General features: G+C 36.6%; 1 protein-coding gene across 1 annotated transcript; it reads left to right on the forward strand.

Moving 5' to 3' along the window:
* Window positions 1-804: 804 nt before the first annotated feature.
* On the forward strand, window positions 805-11,416 carry LOC140889361 (ABC transporter G family member 32). Its single transcript, XM_073297076.1, has 24 exons — window positions 805-1,541; window positions 2,767-2,887; window positions 2,968-3,056; window positions 3,135-3,219; window positions 3,308-3,467; window positions 3,536-3,612; window positions 4,261-4,314; window positions 5,092-5,182; window positions 5,266-5,567; window positions 5,641-5,922; window positions 6,120-6,436; window positions 6,517-6,677; window positions 6,773-6,876; window positions 7,110-7,269; window positions 7,388-7,510; window positions 7,656-7,747; window positions 7,831-8,163; window positions 8,228-8,518; window positions 8,803-8,886; window positions 8,979-9,112; window positions 9,221-9,448; window positions 9,764-9,935; window positions 10,249-10,503; window positions 10,872-11,416. Exons 1-24 carry the CDS (start codon window positions 1,267-1,269, stop codon window positions 11,142-11,144), a joined length of 4,263 nt encoding a protein of 1,420 aa, XP_073153177.1. The 5' UTR covers window positions 805-1,266; the 3' UTR covers window positions 11,145-11,416.
* The last annotated feature ends 8,658 nt before the right edge of the window (window positions 11,417-20,074 follow it).

The raw sequence follows: 20,074 nt of genomic DNA on the forward strand, positions 1-20,074 counted from the left end.
AGAGTGGTATTCATCCCTTGATCTAACATTAATTTTTGTATGTATCTTATCAATTAGGTTTTCTGAGATAAAATCTATTTCTGTACAAAAATTGTAAGTTTAGTGTTTGTTATTTTATCAAAAATTTATATAGTTATAACAATTAATGCAACTCAAAATTTTCGAACAGTAAAACAACTCGAACATCACCTTCTCATCGTTTCTTCTCCCATCCGCTATAAATAATTATTACAACCTAAAAAAAACTCTACATAATTATTTATTTTTCGGTTCTGCATTCATTATTTTATTTGTCTTTATACAATTACATTATTGACGCGACTTTTATAGTTTCATTATTTCATGATAACACAATATTCATTCCGAAGCACATAATATTGATATTTAAAAAAGCACATATGTAAAACATAATATTCATGTATAATATTCTGTCATTGGACGCCCGTTGGTTCATATAATTTAAAAAATTGTGTAAAGATACAAAAAAAAATATATTGTTGAAAAACTGATCAGAACATGGTTGGTGGTAGATATAGTTGGTTCGTCCAGAGAAGAAAAAATATTCCTATCTTCATCTATTTTCAAAGTAATAAAAAATAGTTTAGTGAACCAATATATAATAATAATATAGTATGTAAATAAATTTTATTTGGGAAGAAATGCATGAGCTGCATGCGAAAGCAGCGCGTGAGGAACAACGCAACCACCCGGCCCGCCATTTTTGTCCTCCAGTGGAGCTGCATTTAATGCTTCACTGTCCACTGTACTGTATTCAATCATTCTCCCAACTCCTTCCTAACCCATGGATCCCCCTTTTCTAGGCCTTGAAATTCATCCACTCGGGACTGCTGACATTAAATTCCGAGATGGCGAAGGTTTCCCAGATGCGTGAGCTCTTGTGAGGCGCAGTTTCTTGAAAAGAATCAAGAAAAAAAAAGGATGAGGAATCAGAAAGCAATTTGGATTATGTAACTTTTATTACGTGAATTTAGAGATAAAAAAAGAATTTAAGGAGCCATTAATGCAATGCCATTTACTCAACCAACTCGATTGACTGCATTTCCCCATTTCTCATGTGCTTTTTTCTACTGACATTTAATGAATCCACCTAACAAAGACAGCCCTAAAGTCCCTTTACTCTCTTCAACACCGCCGTACTTTGTTTGTGTGGAAATTAGTTTCTAGAGATATAGCCCCGAGGAGGCATTACCATTTCCCCATTCTCCCATTTTCTTGGTTGTTATTATTGCTTTCAGCTGTGGATAGATGTGGAACTCGGCGGAGAATATCGCCGCGCGGTCGGAGTCGTTTCGGGAGGACGGGGACGACGAGGAGGCGCTGCGGTGGGCGGCGCTCGAGCGGCTGCCCACTTACAACCGCGTGAGGCTCGGCATTTTCCGCAATGTGGTGGGGGATTCCAAGGAGGTTGCGGTGCACAAGCTCGAAGCTACAGAGCAAAATGTTATCTTGGATCGCTTGATTAACTCGGTTGATGGTGACTGGGAGAAGTTCTTCACCCGCGTGCGACGCCGTTTCGATAGGTATATTGTTTTTATTTTAAAAGGAGGGAGATTAATACAATTGGCCTTCAAAGGGAGACAAGATGGACTAATCACTAATCTGTATCTTTTGATTTTATTGGCGGTTGACCTTATATTGGACTATTTGTTCTTTCTGATTATGGTAGGGTTAGACTTGGCTATTTTCTTTGGAATAATGATAATAATAATAATAAATAATCATTATTGTTGATTCTTTATTATGGTCAAATTTCCTGATTGGGTTTTTTTTTAAAGAATTGGGATGTTGATTTTGGAAAACACGATTTTTTAAGTATTAGTAAATGGTAGTTTGATGCCAAGCTTTACTGCAATATTAAAAGGGACAATCAAATAACAAATTCAAGATTTTCTTGAAATATGATGGTGGTGATAGCCTTGGGTGCTAGATTTTTCAGAAAATTAAAGTTGTCACAGATCACTTTAATGGGATCTCCTCCATTGATCAAGAATTATCAAACATATATACATATATATATATTATATATTCTTCTTTGGTAGATTTGGCCGATGATCAATTTTCAGCTCACAGTTTCATGGAAGGAGCATGGCTCACAACAAATTACTAGTCTTGTTTCCGCATATTCTAATGCTTAAATTTCTAATTAATATTGAAGATTGGAAAACCATTAACCTTCTATGAATGATTATTGGTTCATAATGTATCACTAGTGTGCAAGAGAAGAGCAACTCCTTAAATGGTGATTGATCAATAGGAATGTTAACTATTCCACATATTCTTCAATGTGCTGGTTGATTAAGGCATGCGTCATACAACCAGTAAAATCTATCTTGCTCCTTCAAGCAATTATAGTCCAGTCGATATGGCAAGGCGGGGTCTCGACATCACAAAAGAAATGGATTAAAATCCTGAATCAAAAACTATTATACGGGTGCCCCGCTTCTTCATAAATAAGATAGTAACGTATCTTTGTTAACAATAAATCCTCGGATAGTCAGATTCTTTTGGAAGCAATGCCACTTGAAAACAGTTGTAGGTTCTAAGCCTAACGTATTTTATAACTATCACCGCATAGTGTTGGATGGTGTATTATATTTCTTAATTCTTATAAACAATTTCATTGGAAAATATCTCAATATATGAGAGACACTCAAAGCATAACTGATCCAGTATTGAAATTTTTAGTACTTGAAACTGCTTACAACTGACTTTGATTTCAACTGGAATTATATTATGACATTTCAGGGTTGACTTGGATTTCCCGAAAGTTGAAGTGAGGTTTGAGCATTTGACAGTTGAATCATTTGTCTACATTGGTAGCAGAGCTTTGCCCACAATATCAAATTTTATCATCAACATGACAGAGGTACGACATACGTTATCTTGAACTAGTGCCTGATGATTGTGCTTATTGTCTGACTTTTGTTTCTAATCATTCGATTTAAGGCCTTATTCAGACAGCTGAGGATATATTCTGGTAAGAGGAGAAAGCTGACAATTTTAGATGATGTTAGTGGGATAATTCGACCAGGAAGGCATGTACTGGCTTTTTTCCCGTTGATCTACTAGAGGATTTGTTTATATTTTTGATATTGCTGTTCTATCCTCTTTAGATTAACATTATTATTGGGTCCTCCAAGCTCTGGAAAGACCACTCTTCTTCTCGCCCTTGCTGGTCGTCTCAGCTCTGATCTTCAGGTACATTATTTTGTTAATAATGTCATCATGAATTATAATTTCACCAACATGGAATTGACTTCTGAAAAAAAAACTTGATCTGTTTAAGATGTCAGGTAAAGTAACATACAATGGGCATGGGTTGAAAGAGTTTGTTCCACAAAGAACATCTGCTTATGTCAGTCAACAAGATTGGCACATACCAGAGATGACGGTTCGAGAAACCCTCAGCTTTTCATCTCGTTGCCAAGGTGTTGGGTATAAATATGGTAAGGATGATGTAATTCTGTTAGAATATATTAGATCGCCGAGATGCTGACCCTGAAAGTTGCGACAGATATGCTTCTGGAACTTTCGAGAAGAGAAAAACTTGCTGGAATTAAGCCTGATGAAGATCTTGATATATTCATAAAGGTAGGGGAATATGCAGGATGTAGCTTTTCTTTTCTAGGAAATAATTTTCTAAAACTTGGGAGACTGTCTGATCGACAGACGATAGGAAAGCAATCACACCTAGATGGTCTGTGATCTGCTTTATGTTCAAATTCCTATACATGATATAGTTATCCACATCAATGATCACTGAGTGTTATATTCTATCATCACAAGCCTTGCACATTATCTACTCTTGGATAGTCTTCCTTTGATACCTTTTCAAGATATCAGTTAAGAGATTTCTTTTACTAATAAAGAGAACCCATGAGTCGTAGAACAGATCGAAACTAAAACTTCTAACATCAGCATTTATATATGATGCCCTCTATAAGAAACTTCAGCCTCAAGTTACATGCACACTTTGTGCAATTCAACTTGGCCCCCATTCTTTGTTTTTTCACTGATCATATCTATATATGTGTTCACTTCAACAAAGCCCACTCTAAGTACCCAAGAAGTTGAAGGTATATCACTTTGTTAGTTATTGTTGCTTTCAACCCTTTAAGCTTTATTCTGTACTGAATTTCTGCAGCTTATTCTTCAGTCACTTGATGAGCACTTTATGTGAGTTGAAACAATTCCATCACCTAAAAAAGAATTTCAAGTAACTTTCTTATCATGATTCAGGCTCTGTCTTTGGAGGGTAAGGAATCAGGCCTTGCAGTGGAGTATATCTTGAAGGTATTTTCTTGATGGTAACCATCATTAATAATGTTTGGATTTGCTAAAATATTTATATCTTGTTGACAGTTGGGAGAGACTGTATTATAAGCTTGTAGAATTTAATTTTTTTTGTGTTTGTCTTCATTAAACTGCTGATTTACCGATTATGGCAATTACTGCTGCCATTCACCACACATTTCTATTGTAGCTCCTGCCATCTCAAGATCTATATAAAATTGTATCCAATCGAACTTTGTAGATATAGTTTATACCTCATCTGGGGTGGGGTGGGGTGCCTGTGCTGAGATTTCAGAGATATACTTAAGCAGGAAAATATAATTTTGCTAATAATTTTAAACAAAAGATATTTTTATTAGCATGACTAATAAGATATATCATCAAAAGGGGATATAATCTAACACACCTTCATTTTGTTGTACACATTGTGGTTGTTTTTATTTCTCCGAAATTAATGGAAGAAATAAACAGATCAAATAATGCTTTTCCTTTTGTTCGGCATTCAAATAATTTTACAATTCTCTTCATTCAATATGATCAATATGGATCGACGACGTAAGATAGACATGAAGTGTTTCCTTGTTCCCTTTTAGACATGTACACTTTTTAGGACAGATTTTGCTCATCTGTGGCACCTGTGATTTAAAAATTTGTAGACAGTTAGCATACGCAACGTAAGACGAAAATATATGTTGCACTTTTGAAAGTCGTGTGTTTTTTCAGTTCATTTTTGCATATTTATTAATGATAATTCCTAAAACATTTCACTGTCAAAAGATTTTGGGATTGGACCTTTGTGCGGATACCTTTGTTGGAGATGAGATGCTTAAAGGGATATCTGGTGGCCAAAAAAAGCGCCTGACAACAGGTGGTGTTGAAGTTATAATTTATTTTGGGTTAATGAATGCAGATTATATAAACACAAGCTCACTTGCAATATCCATATGACAGGTGAATTATTGATCAGCCCATCAAGAGTGTTATTCATGGATGAGATATCAACAGGTCTTGATAGTGCCACTACATTCCAAATAATCCAGTATCTTAAGCATTCGACCCACGCACTTGATGGAACCACTGTGATTTCTCTGCTTCAGCCAACACCTGAGACTTACGAGCTATTTGATGATATTATTCTCATGTCTGAGGGCCAAATAGTGTACCAGGGACCTCGTGCAGCTGCCCTAGAGTTCTTTTCATGCATGGGATTTCATTGCCCAGAGAGGAAAAATGTTGCAGACTTTCTTCAAGAAGTATGTGTTAGATAATATGTAGGTTGATGTTCCCTAGGATTTTAGTTAATCAGAAGATTTTTCTTTCTCGCAGGTCGTATCAAAGAAGGACCAAGAGCAATACTGGGCTCGTCTTGATCTTCCGTATCGGTACATACCAGTTGTTAAATTTGCTGAAGCTTTTTGCCAATACAACATCGGGAAGAATTTATCTGAGGAGCTGGATACCCCATTTGATAAGCGTTACAGTCATCCTGCAGCGTTATCGACTTCTCGATATGGTGTCAAGAAAACTGAACTGCTTAAAGTCTGCTTTGACTGGCAGTTGCTGCTTATGAAACGGAATTTATTTATCTATGTCTTTAAATTTATACAGGTAATGTCATTACTAAAGTTTGTTGGCAAACTTACCTGTAGAAATATATTCAGTCGGACTGTCGGAAAGTGAAGATGGCCTTTGATCATGTCTTTAGATCTTCAGTTCTTTTTTTACTGATTCTTTATGATGATGACATGCAAAATCCTTTATGACATATGTACGCCTGATACATGTATTGGACTTGCTTTTTCCAGCTCCTTCTGGTTGCTCTGATTACAATGAGTGTTTTTTTCCGCACTACGCTGCATCATGATACAATTGATGATGGGGGCCTTTATTTAGGGGAATTGTACTTTTCCATGATCATTATGCTTTTCAATGGCTTCACAGAAGTTTCCATGCTTGTTGTCAAGCTTCCAGTTCTGTACAAGCACAGGGACTTGCGCTTCTATCCATGTTGGACTTTTACATTTCCTTATTGGCTCTTGAGCATTATAACGTCACTAGTAGAATCAGGTTTCTGGGTGGCAGTGACGTACTATGTCGTTGGGTTTGATCCGAATATTACAAGGTAAGACATATTTTTGAATTTTTTTATGGATGATGATGAATAACATGCTGACAATCTACCATTAACATCAAACCATGTAGATTTCTTCGTCAATTCTTGCTTTTCTTCTTTCTGCATCAAATGTCTCTAGCTCTTTTCCGTCTAATGGGTTCCTTGGGCCGTAACATGATCGTGGCAAATACTTTTGGATCCTTTGCCATGTTGATAGTCATGGCTCTTGGGGGATATATAATTTCAAGAGGTAAAAAACACTCTATGGCTCCCTCATCTGGATGTTTTTGCCTTCGTTAGATGATAAAAAATTTGATAGTTTATCTCCTTGATAAACTTTGATAGATAGGATCCCTAGGTGGTGGATCTGGGGATTTTGGATTTCTCCTTTAGCTTATGCTCAAGATGCTGTTTCTGTGAATGAATTCCTTGGACATGTCTGGAACAAGGTAACTATATCTTATCGTTGGGATTTGAACATAACCGGTATTTGAGATATCTAAAAATACCAATTATATATGTTCTATATCAATGAATTTGAAGAAATTAAACTAAGTTTAGAAGAGTAAAGAGATACCATGTGCTTGGACAAAATACTGAAATCATGCGTGTTCATTTGACAAATTATTTTCGATCTTGAATATACAGTCCAACCGATTTACTGAATCTCTTGTTCATGTAGAGAAGTGGAGACAATTCGAATTTGTCACTGGGCAAAGCATTACTCAATGCTCGAAGTTTGTTCCCAGAAAATTACTGGTACTGGATTGGTGTAGGTGCATTGATCGGTTACATAGGCTTGTTCAATATCCTTTTTACCATTTTCCTCTGGAACCTGAACCGTGAGCTCTACCTCTTTTAATACTCCAAATTACATCTTTATTTATCTTTAGAGCATCATCCTTCTAATAAGTATATTAAAGTTTTGTTTTGTTCTGTTTTATTTTAAAATACCTTAAGCTCTTGGGAAGCGTCAAGCTGTTGTCTCTAAAGAAGAACTCCACGAGAGAGAGAAGATGCGGAAAGGAGAACCTATTGTCATCCGGCTTAGAGACTTTCTGCAGCATTCTGGCTCATTTGCTAGTAAGATTATTCAAGTTTCTCAGTTTACGTGCCTCGTGGACAGGCCTCACTTTTCTTGCACTTCACCTTTTTCAGCCTATTTGTCTGTATCAGTTTATAAGTAGCATTCTAACATTTGCTTACCTTTATTTACTTGGCAACTCAGAGAAGAGTTTTAAAACAAAAGGAATGGTGCTTCCTTTCCAGCCACTTTCTATGTCATTCAGCAATATTAATTACTACGTGGATGTGCCCATGGTGTGTATGTTCTCCATCAATTATCGAATATCATCATCTCGATATGTTTTCTCTCACAGTAGACTGAATCCTGATTATTTCAGGAACTGAGGCAGCAAGGTGTTCCAGTGGATAAATTGCAATTACTGAATAACATCACTGGAGCATTTAGGCCTGGTGTGCTCACAGCTTTGGTTGGAGTTAGTGGTGCTGGAAAAACCACCCTTATGGATGTATTAGCTGGGAGAAAGACTGGTGGAGTTATTGAAGGAACCATCAGTTTATCGGGTCATCCAAAAAAACAAGAGACTTTTGCCAGAATATCTGGGTACTGTGAACAAAACGACATCCATTCGCCCTGCTTAACTGTTCATGAATCACTTCTGTTCTCTGCTTGGCTACGGTTGTCCTCAGATATTGAGTTGGAAACACAAAAGGTACTGTTAATGGTAATTGCTTTTTGTAAATCTTTTATGAGTTAACAATCACTCACATTTGCAGGCATTTGTTGAGGAGGTGATGGAACTTGTGGAACTTGTTCCTTTGAGAGGAGCATTGGTTGGCCTACCTGGAGTTGATGGATTATCAACGGAGCAAAGAAAGCGCCTTACTATTGCCGTTGAACTGGTAGCCAACCCTTCTATTGTATTCATGGATGAGCCAACATCTGGCTTAGATGCAAGATCTGCAGCCATTGTGATGAGGACAGTGAGGAATATAGTTAACACTGGAAGAACAATTGTCTGTACGATTCACCAGCCTAGCATTGACATCTTTGAATCCTTTGACGAGGTTCTACTTATCTCTGTCTCTGTCTCTCCAGAGAACTGACTTTTGTCTCTCTATTAATGTGCTAGTGTTCAACTTTTGGCGAGTTTGGATACACGAGTACTTAATCTAAAAATACATTTTAAAATTTTGTATTTCACTCCTAAATTTTGTGTTGCTGATCTTATTGATAGGTGTTATGACGTGGTTGTTATAAACATGTCCTACTTGAATGACATAATTATTTTTTGAATAGTTATCTTTTTTCACTATCAACTTTCTTTCTATAATCTGATTTTACTCTGCAGCTTTTATTTATGAAACGGGGTGGAGAGCTCATTTATGCCGGTCCACTTGGTCCAAAGTCCTGCGATTTGATCCAGTATTTTGAGGTTCAACATTATGTGTTTTGTCTTTTCAATTTGGTACAGTCTATCATGGAACTGTCATCACAAACTCATGCTCTGTACTTTTATTTTGTTAGGATATCGACGGAATACCAAGGATCAAGAATGGATACAATCCGGCTACATGGATGTTAGAGGTTACATCACCAATGGAGGAAAGCCGCTTGGGTGTTGATTTTGCTGAAATTTACCGAAGATCAAAACTATTTCAGTGCGTCAACAAAAAATAGTTTCAACAAAAAATAGTTTTACCGTTGCATTTGCATTTTGTTTTTGGCATTGATAATGTTTTCACAAATTTGTCTCTTTATTGTTTTAGATACAATAAAGAGTTGGTCGAGAGGCTGAGCAAACCAAGTTGTGATTCAAAAGAGCTTAATTTTCCTTCAAAGTATTCTATGTCATATTTCAACCAGTTTGTGGCTTGCCTTTGGAAGCAGAACCTGTCTTACTGGCGAAATCCACAATACACGGCAGTTCGCTTCTTTTATACAGTAATAATATCATTGATGCTGGGATCCATATGTTGGGGATTTGGTTCCAAAAGGTTTGCACACCACACTTATGTGATTCTCTTGGTAAAACAAATAGTACAGCTGTAGCAAGCTTGCTTAAAATTGATCATGTCACAAGAAAAAAACCCAAGGTTACTCCAATAATATCATATTCAATAGATAATAAAATATTATCGTTTTTGGGGCAACGATGTGCTGCATGCCTGCATAGAAACTCCATTTCTGTATTTATTCAGGAATCATGGTTTAAGTGTAGCAACTTAAAGCTGACATGCACCCCTGTCTTACTAAAATATCTCTACTGTATCTTATGATATACTAATTAAATATTTCTTAATGTATTGTAGGGATACACAGCAAGACGTATTTAATGCTATGGGATCAATGTATGCAGCAGTGTTGTTCATCGGAATTACGAATGGGACTGCTGTTCAACCAGTTGTTTCTGTTGAAAGATTTGTTTCATACAGAGAAAGAGCAGCAGGAATGTATTCGGCTTTGCCGTTTGCATTCGCTCAGGTGTTGCTTTCGCTATTACTTAGTGCATGTTCGGATAGGAAAGCCAAAATTAAAAAGAATATATGGAAATTGATTTGAAAAAAGCTTGAATTATGAAGCCAGAAACTGTGGCTTTGTACGGCTGCAGCTTCAACTTATTATTTTTTTTTTTTAAACAAGCTTCAACTTATCTAAATATAAACTACTTATGTTTTCTTTAATAATGCTTTTTTTTTTTAAAAAAAAATAGCTTTGTTAATAAATCATTTTTTGACTTAAATGTCTTGTGTTCAAACTCATTCTTAATTTAATGTCATGGTCTTCTCTTCTGCAGGTTGCTATCGAGTTTCCTTACGTATTTGCGCAGACAATTATATACTGCGCGATATTCTATTCAATGGCTTCCTTTGAGTGGGCTGTTTCCAAGTTTGTGTGGTACATGTTCTTCATGTACTTCACAATGTTGTATTTTACCTTTTATGGCATGATGACAACTGCTGTCACACCCAACCACAACCTCGCTGCCATTATCGCTGCCCCGTTTTACATGCTTTGGAATCTCTTCAGTGGATTCATGATACCTCATAAGGTAACAAAGTGACCGATTCCCCTAGTCGACCAAAATCACATTCTTTTACATTTATTTAATGCGTCAAAACATGGAAATCAGTTTGCTTAGTTAATCAACTTATGATCAAACACAATGTGGGGAGAGGCAAACAAAGTAGTTCACTGGGCTACTCTTTACTACCCTGGAGAGAAACACTTTTTGTATAACATTTAATATCGGAAGTCCGAGTTTCATTTGTATTTCGTGTAAGGCTTACTCATGTTTTTACACATGTACGACGCAAAAAGTCTTTTTCGAACTGTTGCATAGACCAAACCAGAGTTGGGACCCCTCTTCTCTGTGTGTTTTTATGTTCTTAATGTGGATATTCTTGACTACTGCTACAGAGAATTCCGATATGGTGGCGATGGTATTATTGGGCGAACCCCGTGGCGTGGAGTCTGTATGGCCTCCTTGCTTCTCAATATGCTGACAGTGAGAAATTGGTGAAGCTTTCTGATGGAATCCAGTTAATGTCAACTAGGCAATTGGTCAAGGATGTATTTGGATTCAGGCATGATTTCATCGGGGTCGCGGGAATTATGGTGGTCGGATTCTGCGTGTTATTTGCTGTGATTTTTGCTTATGCTATCAAAGCTTTTAACTTCCAGAAGAGATGACTGGTCATTTTGGTTAATGCGGTTATCGATCGAACCGGTAAATATTACTTACGTTGGTATATCTTTTTCATTCTTTTACTCTTGTGTTGTAATAAAGTTCTAGTTTTATTCTTTTGTGTGTTGCAAAAGATGCAACATTTCTTACTCTTCCATCATTGTATAACCATAAATACAGTGAAATTGTTCCTTAACCACGAGGAGGATATAGATTTGTGTTGATTGATATGTTTTACCATTAGATTATGATTAATAATAGATATGATTTTGTTGTACTTATAAGTGTATCTCTGGATTCTGAATGTTTACTTTATTTAAATTTATAATCTTCCTTCTCACATGTATTTTAGGTTTTTTTAGAAATGGCATGCATATCTAACTAATTATATTTGGTCTTGGCAAAGTGGCGGTTACGAGTTTCCTCAGCATATCATATGTATATACACATACGTGATCTCACACCAAGGATCATGTCTATTTACAATTAAAGGTCATTTTTATATTCGTTTTTGCATTGCATTTGTCATAATTTCCTCGTTGCATGATGATATTTCAGAAATGAGTATGTGTGAGACGTTTTTATGGATTTTTATTTGTGAAATGAGTCAACTCTACTCATATTTGCAATAACAAAATAATATTTTTTTCATGGGTGAATGAAATAAGATATCGATATTACTGATGATTTTGTGTTCAACAAATAGATCTCATACTTTTAATTTCAAAAAATATGTATACTCGTCGGCTATGTTTGGTATGGGTGACAGTGGGTAATAAAGTTAAAGTCTATAGGTTTGACCCATATTTGGTTCAATTTTTCATAAACCTGTTAAATCCTTTCAAGAAAGGACAAACTTGTATTAAATCTGTATAATTAAACCCACTGAAAAACAATGACTAATAATCAATCTTTTAATATCAGCTCTTTTATTCCCAAAATAACCTTTGTCCTACCCACAATCAAAACAAAACCCGTCACTTTCCAAGTCTTTCCTCTCCATAGCGAAGAAGCATGCGCCGAAAGAGGGGTTTCTTCAAGACGAAAAATCTGTAAAATCGAGAGGTGTTCACGGATCGGTTAATTGTCCGAATCAAACCAAAATCAAAAATTTGGTTTGAACCGAAAACCGAACCGTTAATTCGATTCAATTTTCGGTTTTTGGTTTTCTGGATTTTCGGTTTTTCAGTTTGGTTCGATTTTTTCTCTTGTTTAACCGAACCGAAATTTGGTTTTTTTTCCTTTTATATTTTTTAAATCATGTTTTGCATTTTTAAACAAATTTTTATATTTTTATGAATAAAATAAATAATAATAATAATAATAATAATAATAATAATAATAATAAAATAAGTGAATTTCGGTTGACGTGTTGAGGGTATTAAGTTTTATTAAGGTTGGGGGTATTTTGGTCATACTATAAAACCATATTCACTTAATCCTAGACATAAAAATCAAACAAAACATAGTATTATTTTATCACACATATTACATATCCTTCTCTATCATTATTTTAATAACTCATTTATTTATCATTTAATAATCTCATCATTCATACCAAACATAGTCATCCGATACAAAGAACCGGATTTTTAATAAAAACTTGGGTTCAACAAAGAGAAGGACAAAAAAAGAAGAAGCAAATAGAGTCTTGTCCTTTGGCTCATTCATCTCGGCTTCCAAATTGCTTCGTGTTGTATAATTTTGGGAGAATTTGATCGATGACCCCAATTGGAAAACATTGAAATCCATCAAATTAGTCATTGTGTGGGGACCTCGGGTTGCTAATCGCCTAATCTCAACTTAGGGCAATTAATTATTAATAAAACAATTAATCAAGTATTTAAAATAATATCAAACCAAGAGCTAATTTTTTTTTTTAATACAGCACCTCGCTCGATTGGGCAAACTCAGCCGATCGAGCGAGCTAGAAATCCAAGCTCTCGGTTTGGGAAAATCTTTGGCCGCACTCGATCCCACGAACTCACCCGATCGAGCGGGCCTCAAAATCAAATTCTTTGTTTGAGAAAATCACATGCCGCGCTCGATCCGACGAATTCACCCGATCGAGCGGGCACTCTGCTTCAAAAATTCTGCTGACTTAATATTTCTGTCAAAGTCTGGAAACTCAATCTCAAGCATCCAAAAATCAACTTGAATCATGATTAATAATTCTCAAACATGCATATATACATATAACAAGTCTCGAGCATCAATTCATGCATTTAGTACATCAAACAGATCGTTAACAAAGCGATAAACGACACAACTATAACGATTCTCAAAAGTGTACTTCAAACCACAATATTCTAACATGTTTGATGCTTCTAAAACATCTAATTTCAGCTAAAACCCGAGTCCTCGCGTGCTTAACTCTTTCTCGAGCTATCCCTGTTGCTTTTGACCAGCTCCTACCCCTCCTATTGCCATGCACACATACAAAACAAAGTAATAGCCGGATAAACTCCGGTGAGAATAAAATCCCAGTATAAATAACAAAACATGCAATATAATAAACATGAATGCAATGCATGTTTCAATGGCAGGCTATCAATTCTGATATCAAACAAATATCGGTTTTTGGGATCCCGAGGAAATAAAATCTCAAACTAACACCAACTCACTCAATCGAGGTGAAGTTAAGTATTTTATTTTCTCTGACTTTGGTGCAACTATAGTGAGTCTTCTGGCTCTGGAAGTAACTCTACATTTCGTGTCACTCAACTACAGCCCTCCAAACGTCATATGCACTCTAGGCCAATCAGCCCTCTATGCTTTTCAGGTTTGAGTTCAAGATGAATGCAACATATTCTGTATGCATTAAATGCTATAAAACACCTTGAACACTTAATCAGATAATCAAGCAAAGCAACAAAAATAATCTAATCACATAAAGCACATAATCAAACAAGTATGTGATTGACAAGGAAATACTCGAGAATCATATCTATATCGAGTGTTATATCCCATCTAGAGATGCTGTCATTTATACCTTTTAATATCGCGTCTGAAAGTACTTCAAATCTGAAAATACAATTAACTACCTATATAAAAATCTGCTCAACTTTTCAACTCAATCTCAAGTGCAAATGCTAGCAAACCTTGCTTCAAATCCTTCACGGTTCGAATCGGAGATCTCGAGTTCGGAAAAACTTTGATATAAAGCTGAAATGACATGTAGAATAACTAACAAGATCAGAATGCAACTCAAACCATTCTTGTTTCAAGCAACAATATCAAAGTCTTGACATTTTACGAATCGGCGGCGTAACGGCTACAAATCGACAACCGAAACGATAACCAAACAAATCTCACAATCATATACAACATAATTCTTCCCCAAATCAGCAAACACGACCAGCATAATTCAGAAAAATAAGAAATCGAATTTTGCTTCTAAAAATCAGAATAAATCTAAACGACAGTCTTTTTCCAAACCGTTTGTGAATACGTAACCGGTACTAGCTCAATCACATATATAATCAATAATAATATAATTCCATCTTCAACATAAAAATCAAATATGAGAAAAGTGAATGAAACTTGTACCAAAACGTAGCTCTCGGAGCGGTGATCACAGATATATATTTCTTTCGAATTTCTGACGGCCGAATCACAAGTTATCGGAGCTTGAACCAGATGAAAATGGCGTCCCAAGGGGTTTTTAGCTTCCTTCTCCCTTTTCTGAATGTTTTCACGTGAAGATGATATAAATCAAGTGGGAATTGTGATATATATAGCATATTTACAGTTTAGTCTCTGAACTTTTGACTATTTGCAATTCAGTCCCCGAAAAAGCGATTTAATTCAATTTCAATCCTTATTCATTTTAGAATATTAGAATTTAATTCTAAACTCTAAATATTTCCAAATTAAATATTTTTGGATTAAAATTAAATAATCTCGGGCCTTACATTTCTCCCCCTCTAAGGCATGAGTTCGTCCTCGAATTCATAAGCAATCTGTATATGCAATCTGGATACGCATAAGATAATGAAATAACATAAAACAGAATAAGAACTCACATCAATGAAACAACTCAGGAAATCTCTGTCTCATATCTGACTCAGTCTCCCAAGTCGCTTCTTCTGTGCCATGTCGACTCCACTGAACTTTGACTAGCTGAATCGTTTTGTTTCTGAGTTGTTTATCTTTGTGATCAAGAATATGAATAGGCTGCTCAAAATAACTGAGAGTCTCGTCAAGTTCAGCTTCATCAGGCTGAAGAATATGGGAAGGATCAAGCTGATACTTCCGCAGCATAGAGACATGGAATACATCATGAATACCAGATAAAGATGGAGGAAGAGCGAGTCGATAAGCAAGATCGCCTATCTTCTCAATAATCTCATAAGGACCAAGAAAACGCGAAGATAATTTTCCTCTCTTGACAAATCTGACTGTACCTCGAAATGGAGAAATCTTCAAGAAAACTCTGTCTCCCTGATCAAAAGATAGAGGTCGTCGTCTGATATTCACATACTTTGCTTGTATTTCCTGAGCTGTTTTCATTATTTTCTGTATAAGCTTCACTTTTTCAGTCATTTCTCGGATCATATCAGGCCCAACATCTGGTACTTCTGAGATATCATCCCAATAAAACGGTGATCTGCATTTCTTTCCGTACAGTGCTTCGAATAGAGTCATCTCAATGCTAGTCTGATAGCTGTTATTATAAGAAAATTCTGCAAGTGGTAATGAATCTTGCCAACTAGTACCAAAGTCTAGTACTACAGCTCTCAACATATCCTCAAGTGTCTAGATAGTCCGCTCTGACTGTCCTTCTGTTTGAGGATGATATGCAGTATTCAGATGCAATTGAGTACGAAGAGCTTGTTGTAAGCTATGCCAAAAGTGTGATGTAAATCTATGGTCTCGATCTGAAACGATAGATTTAGGCACACCATGTAATCTTACCACTTCTCTGACGTAGATCTCTGTCATTTGATCATGTTTGTACGTCATCTTGTACGGAATGAAACATGCTGATTTCGTCAAACGATCAATAATCACCCAAATGGCATCGCACCCTCTGGATGAACGTGGTAGCTGTGTCACAAAATCCATGGAAATGTGATCCCATTTCCATTCTGGAACTGATAAACTCTGCAATAACCCACCTGACTTCTTTCGTTCAGCTTTTACCTGTTGGCAATTCAAACATCTGGATACAAATTCAGTCATATCTGACTTCATCTGTTTCCACCAATACTGCATTTTCAGATCATTATACATTTTTCTGCCACCAGGATGAATACTGAATCGACTGCTGTGAGCCTCTTTCAATATCTGCTGTTTCAAGTCTGAAACATCTGGAACAACCAATCTGTTATTCACAATAGATAGCTGAACTCTGTGTTTCTTTGATTCTCATCAAAAGTTCTGGCTCAGCTTTCATAGCACAAACACGGATAGGCTGTATATCTGTTTCAAATACTAATCCAGAAATACAAAAATCTTCCACAAAATGAGATACACCTATCGTAGATAAGGATAATGAACATACCTTTCTACTTAAGGCATCTGCAGCTACATTGGATTTTTCTGGATAATATTTGATCTCGCAATCGAAATCTTTCAGTAAATCAAGCCATCTACGTTGTCTCATATTCAATTCTGATTGCGAAAACAGATATTTTAAGCTTTTATGATCAGAAAAAATTTCAAACTTCTCACCATAAAGATAATTTCGCCATATCTTCAATGCAAAGACGATAGCGGCAAGCTCCAAATCATGGATAGGATACCGAGTTTCGTGTGGCTTTAACTGTCTCGAAGCATAAGCGATAACATGACCTCGCTGCATAAGCACACAACCCAGACCCTTGTGAGAAACATCACAATATACAACAAAATCACCTGTATCTGATGGAATCGTCAAGACAGGTGCACTTGTAAGCCTCTTCTTCAACTCCAAGAAACTAGCTTCACAAGCTTCAGTCCGTATATACGACATATTTTTCTGAGTCAATTGCGTAATAGGCTTGGCAATGCTGGAAAAATCTCGAATAAATCTGCGATAGTAGCCTGCTAAGCCCATAAAACTCCGTATTTCTGGCACTGATGTAGGTCTAGGCCAATTAAGTATAGCCTCTACCTTTCTTGGATCCACTGAAATACCATCACCTGAAATGATATGCCCAAGAAACACAATTTTCTGCAACCAAACTCACATTTCGATAACTTGGCATATAATTTTTCAGTTCTCAAAGTCTGTAAGATGATTCTGAGATGTTCAGCATGATCGTGCACATTCTTGGAATATATCAACATATCATCAATAAAAATAATGACAAAGTCATCCAAGTATTTCTGAAATACTCTATTCATCAATCCCATAAATACTGCAGGAGCATTGGTTAAACCAAAAGGCATGACAATAAATTCATAATGTCCATACCTTGTTCTGAAAGTAGTTTTAGGTATATCTTCATCTCGTACTCTCAGCTGATGATATCTGGATTGCAAATCAATCTTAGAATAGATAGCTGAACTCTGTAGCTGATCAAACAAATCATATATTCTAGGTAGTGGATATTTATTCTTTATCGTTACCTTGTTCAATTGACGATAATCTATACACAACCACATAGACCCATCTTTCTTTCGTACAAAAAGTACCGGAGCGCCCCAAGGTGAAACGCTCGGCCTAATGTACCCTTTGGCCAACAAATCTTCCAACTGATCCTTCAACTCCTTCAATTCAATAGGTGTCATTCTGTAAGGAGCTTTGGATATTGGTTGCGTACCTGGCATTAACTCAATGTTGAAATCTATTTCTCGAACTGGAGGTAAACCAGGAATTTCATCAGGAAATACATCAGCGAATTCATGTACCACTGGGATATCTGTCACCGCTGGACTGGATTTCAATACATCGATTGCATATATCAAAAATCCTTATGCACCTCTCTGCAATAAACGGGTCATAGATAACACAAATATCAAAGGGATCTTGGCTCGAGAACCCTTACCATAGAATTTCCATTCAGCTTCCATGTCTGGTCTAAATCTGAACACTTTCTGGAAACAATCTACAGTTGCCCTGTACTTGGTTAACATATCTATACCGATAATACAATTGAAATCGGATAAACCAAGTACTATACAATCCAAATCAATCACATTCCCGTCATATTGTAAGTTACAAATTCGAATCATTCTAACAGAGACAATACCTTCACCCAAAGGTGAAGAAATAGAAACAACAGTATGCAATGGCTCAGACGATAAAGAATGCATCATAGCAAAATTTTCAGATATGAATGTATGTGATGCACCTGTATCTATCAAAATGTAAGCAGGATAACCAAAAATAAAGAAGTTACCTGCTATAACATCGTCAGGTGCTGCCTGAGCCTGCTCCTCAGTCAATGCAAACACTCGTGCCTGTTGCCTAGGAGGTTGAGTCACAGTCTGACTTCATCCTGATCTGGTTTGTTGTTGAGGCTGAAATGAGTGCACTGATTGTCTTTCTATCTGAGGTACTTGTTCGAGAAGAACTTGCACCAGATGTACGTTCTGTTGTTCTTTGAGGACATACCTTAGCATAATGACCTGGTTGGCGACAGATATTACAATTACCTGACACACCTCTGCACTGATCAGTAGCATGTCGTCCGCCACACTTGCCACAATAAACCCCTGCATCACTAGATCTCTGCCCTTTACCAAACGGCCTTTGTCCACTTGAACTGGAGGAACTACTGCCTGACATCTTAAACTGTTTACCTTTTGGCCTGAATCTAGAATCCTTTCTGCCACTGCTTCCTCCCTCAAATCTGGGAGATGGTTGTTGAAACTGTGGAGGATTATGTGGAACTGATGCTGATACAGGCTGTGGAGATGGCTATGGAATGAACGGTGCTCCTCTTTGTCGCAATAAACCTGCTTATGCTCCCTTAGCTTTATTCAATGCATCAGCAAAGTTATTGGGCCGTCCACTATTCACCAGAGTAAACACATCTGGGTTGAGGCCATTAATAAATTAGTCTATCATAGCTTCATCAGTTGCTGCTATATGTGGAGAAAACTTCAAAAGACTTGAAAATTTGGCCACATATTCTTCAATGTTCAAGTTGCTTTGCCTCAGATTGGCAAATTCGGCACCTTTATCTTTCCTGTAGGAGACTGGAAAGAAACGTTGATATAATTCAGTTTTAAAGACAGTCCAAGTGATAGTCGTACCTCGATGTTCCAAAGTTCGTTTTGTCGTAATCTACCAACTTTTGGCAACTTCATGAAGTTGATGTATTACAAGTCGGATACGAAGATCATCGGAATACTCAAGCGAGTCAAATAACTGTTTAGTATCTTCTAGCCAATTCTCACAATCAACTGAATTTTCTGTTCCTTTCAGTTTTGACGGTTTGAACGACTGAAATCGTTTCAGCAATGTTTCCATCGGAGTAGCAGTAGCATACATAGAATCAGCAGATGTACTACTCTGTGCGTTTTGAGGCTCAGAAACTGGCGGTGGTACTGGTGCTGGTTCGGCCTGGGGAACAGCCAATGTCTGTCTAGTGACCGGTGCTTTGCGAGGAGGCATATCTGATTGTCAAACAAATTAGTGCATAAACAATATCATATTCTGCAGTTTATTCCATCCTTCTCTGATAAGCATTCTCATGCATTCTCATGAGAATTCAGGTTCTGACTGAGGATAATCTGGAATTCGATTGCATATATAGCATGCAGTAGCAATGAAAGCACATAATCATGCAATCACATAAGTCTTGCAATATAAAGCATGCTCGCATATACTGCACATAATCAGATACAACATGTAATCTCATGCAATATAAAGCAATCAGACAGAATCAATCTATCCCGCTCATCAACTTCTATCTGAATCCAGAAACTTACGCTTTGATACCACCTGTTGTGGGGACCTCGGGTTGCTAATCTCATCTTAGGAAAATCAATGATTAATAAA

This window comes from Henckelia pumila, chromosome 3 (genome assembly GCF_033568475.1).
Source record: "Henckelia pumila isolate YLH828 chromosome 3, ASM3356847v2, whole genome shotgun sequence".
NCBI lineage: Eukaryota > Viridiplantae > Streptophyta > Magnoliopsida > Lamiales > Gesneriaceae > Henckelia > Henckelia pumila.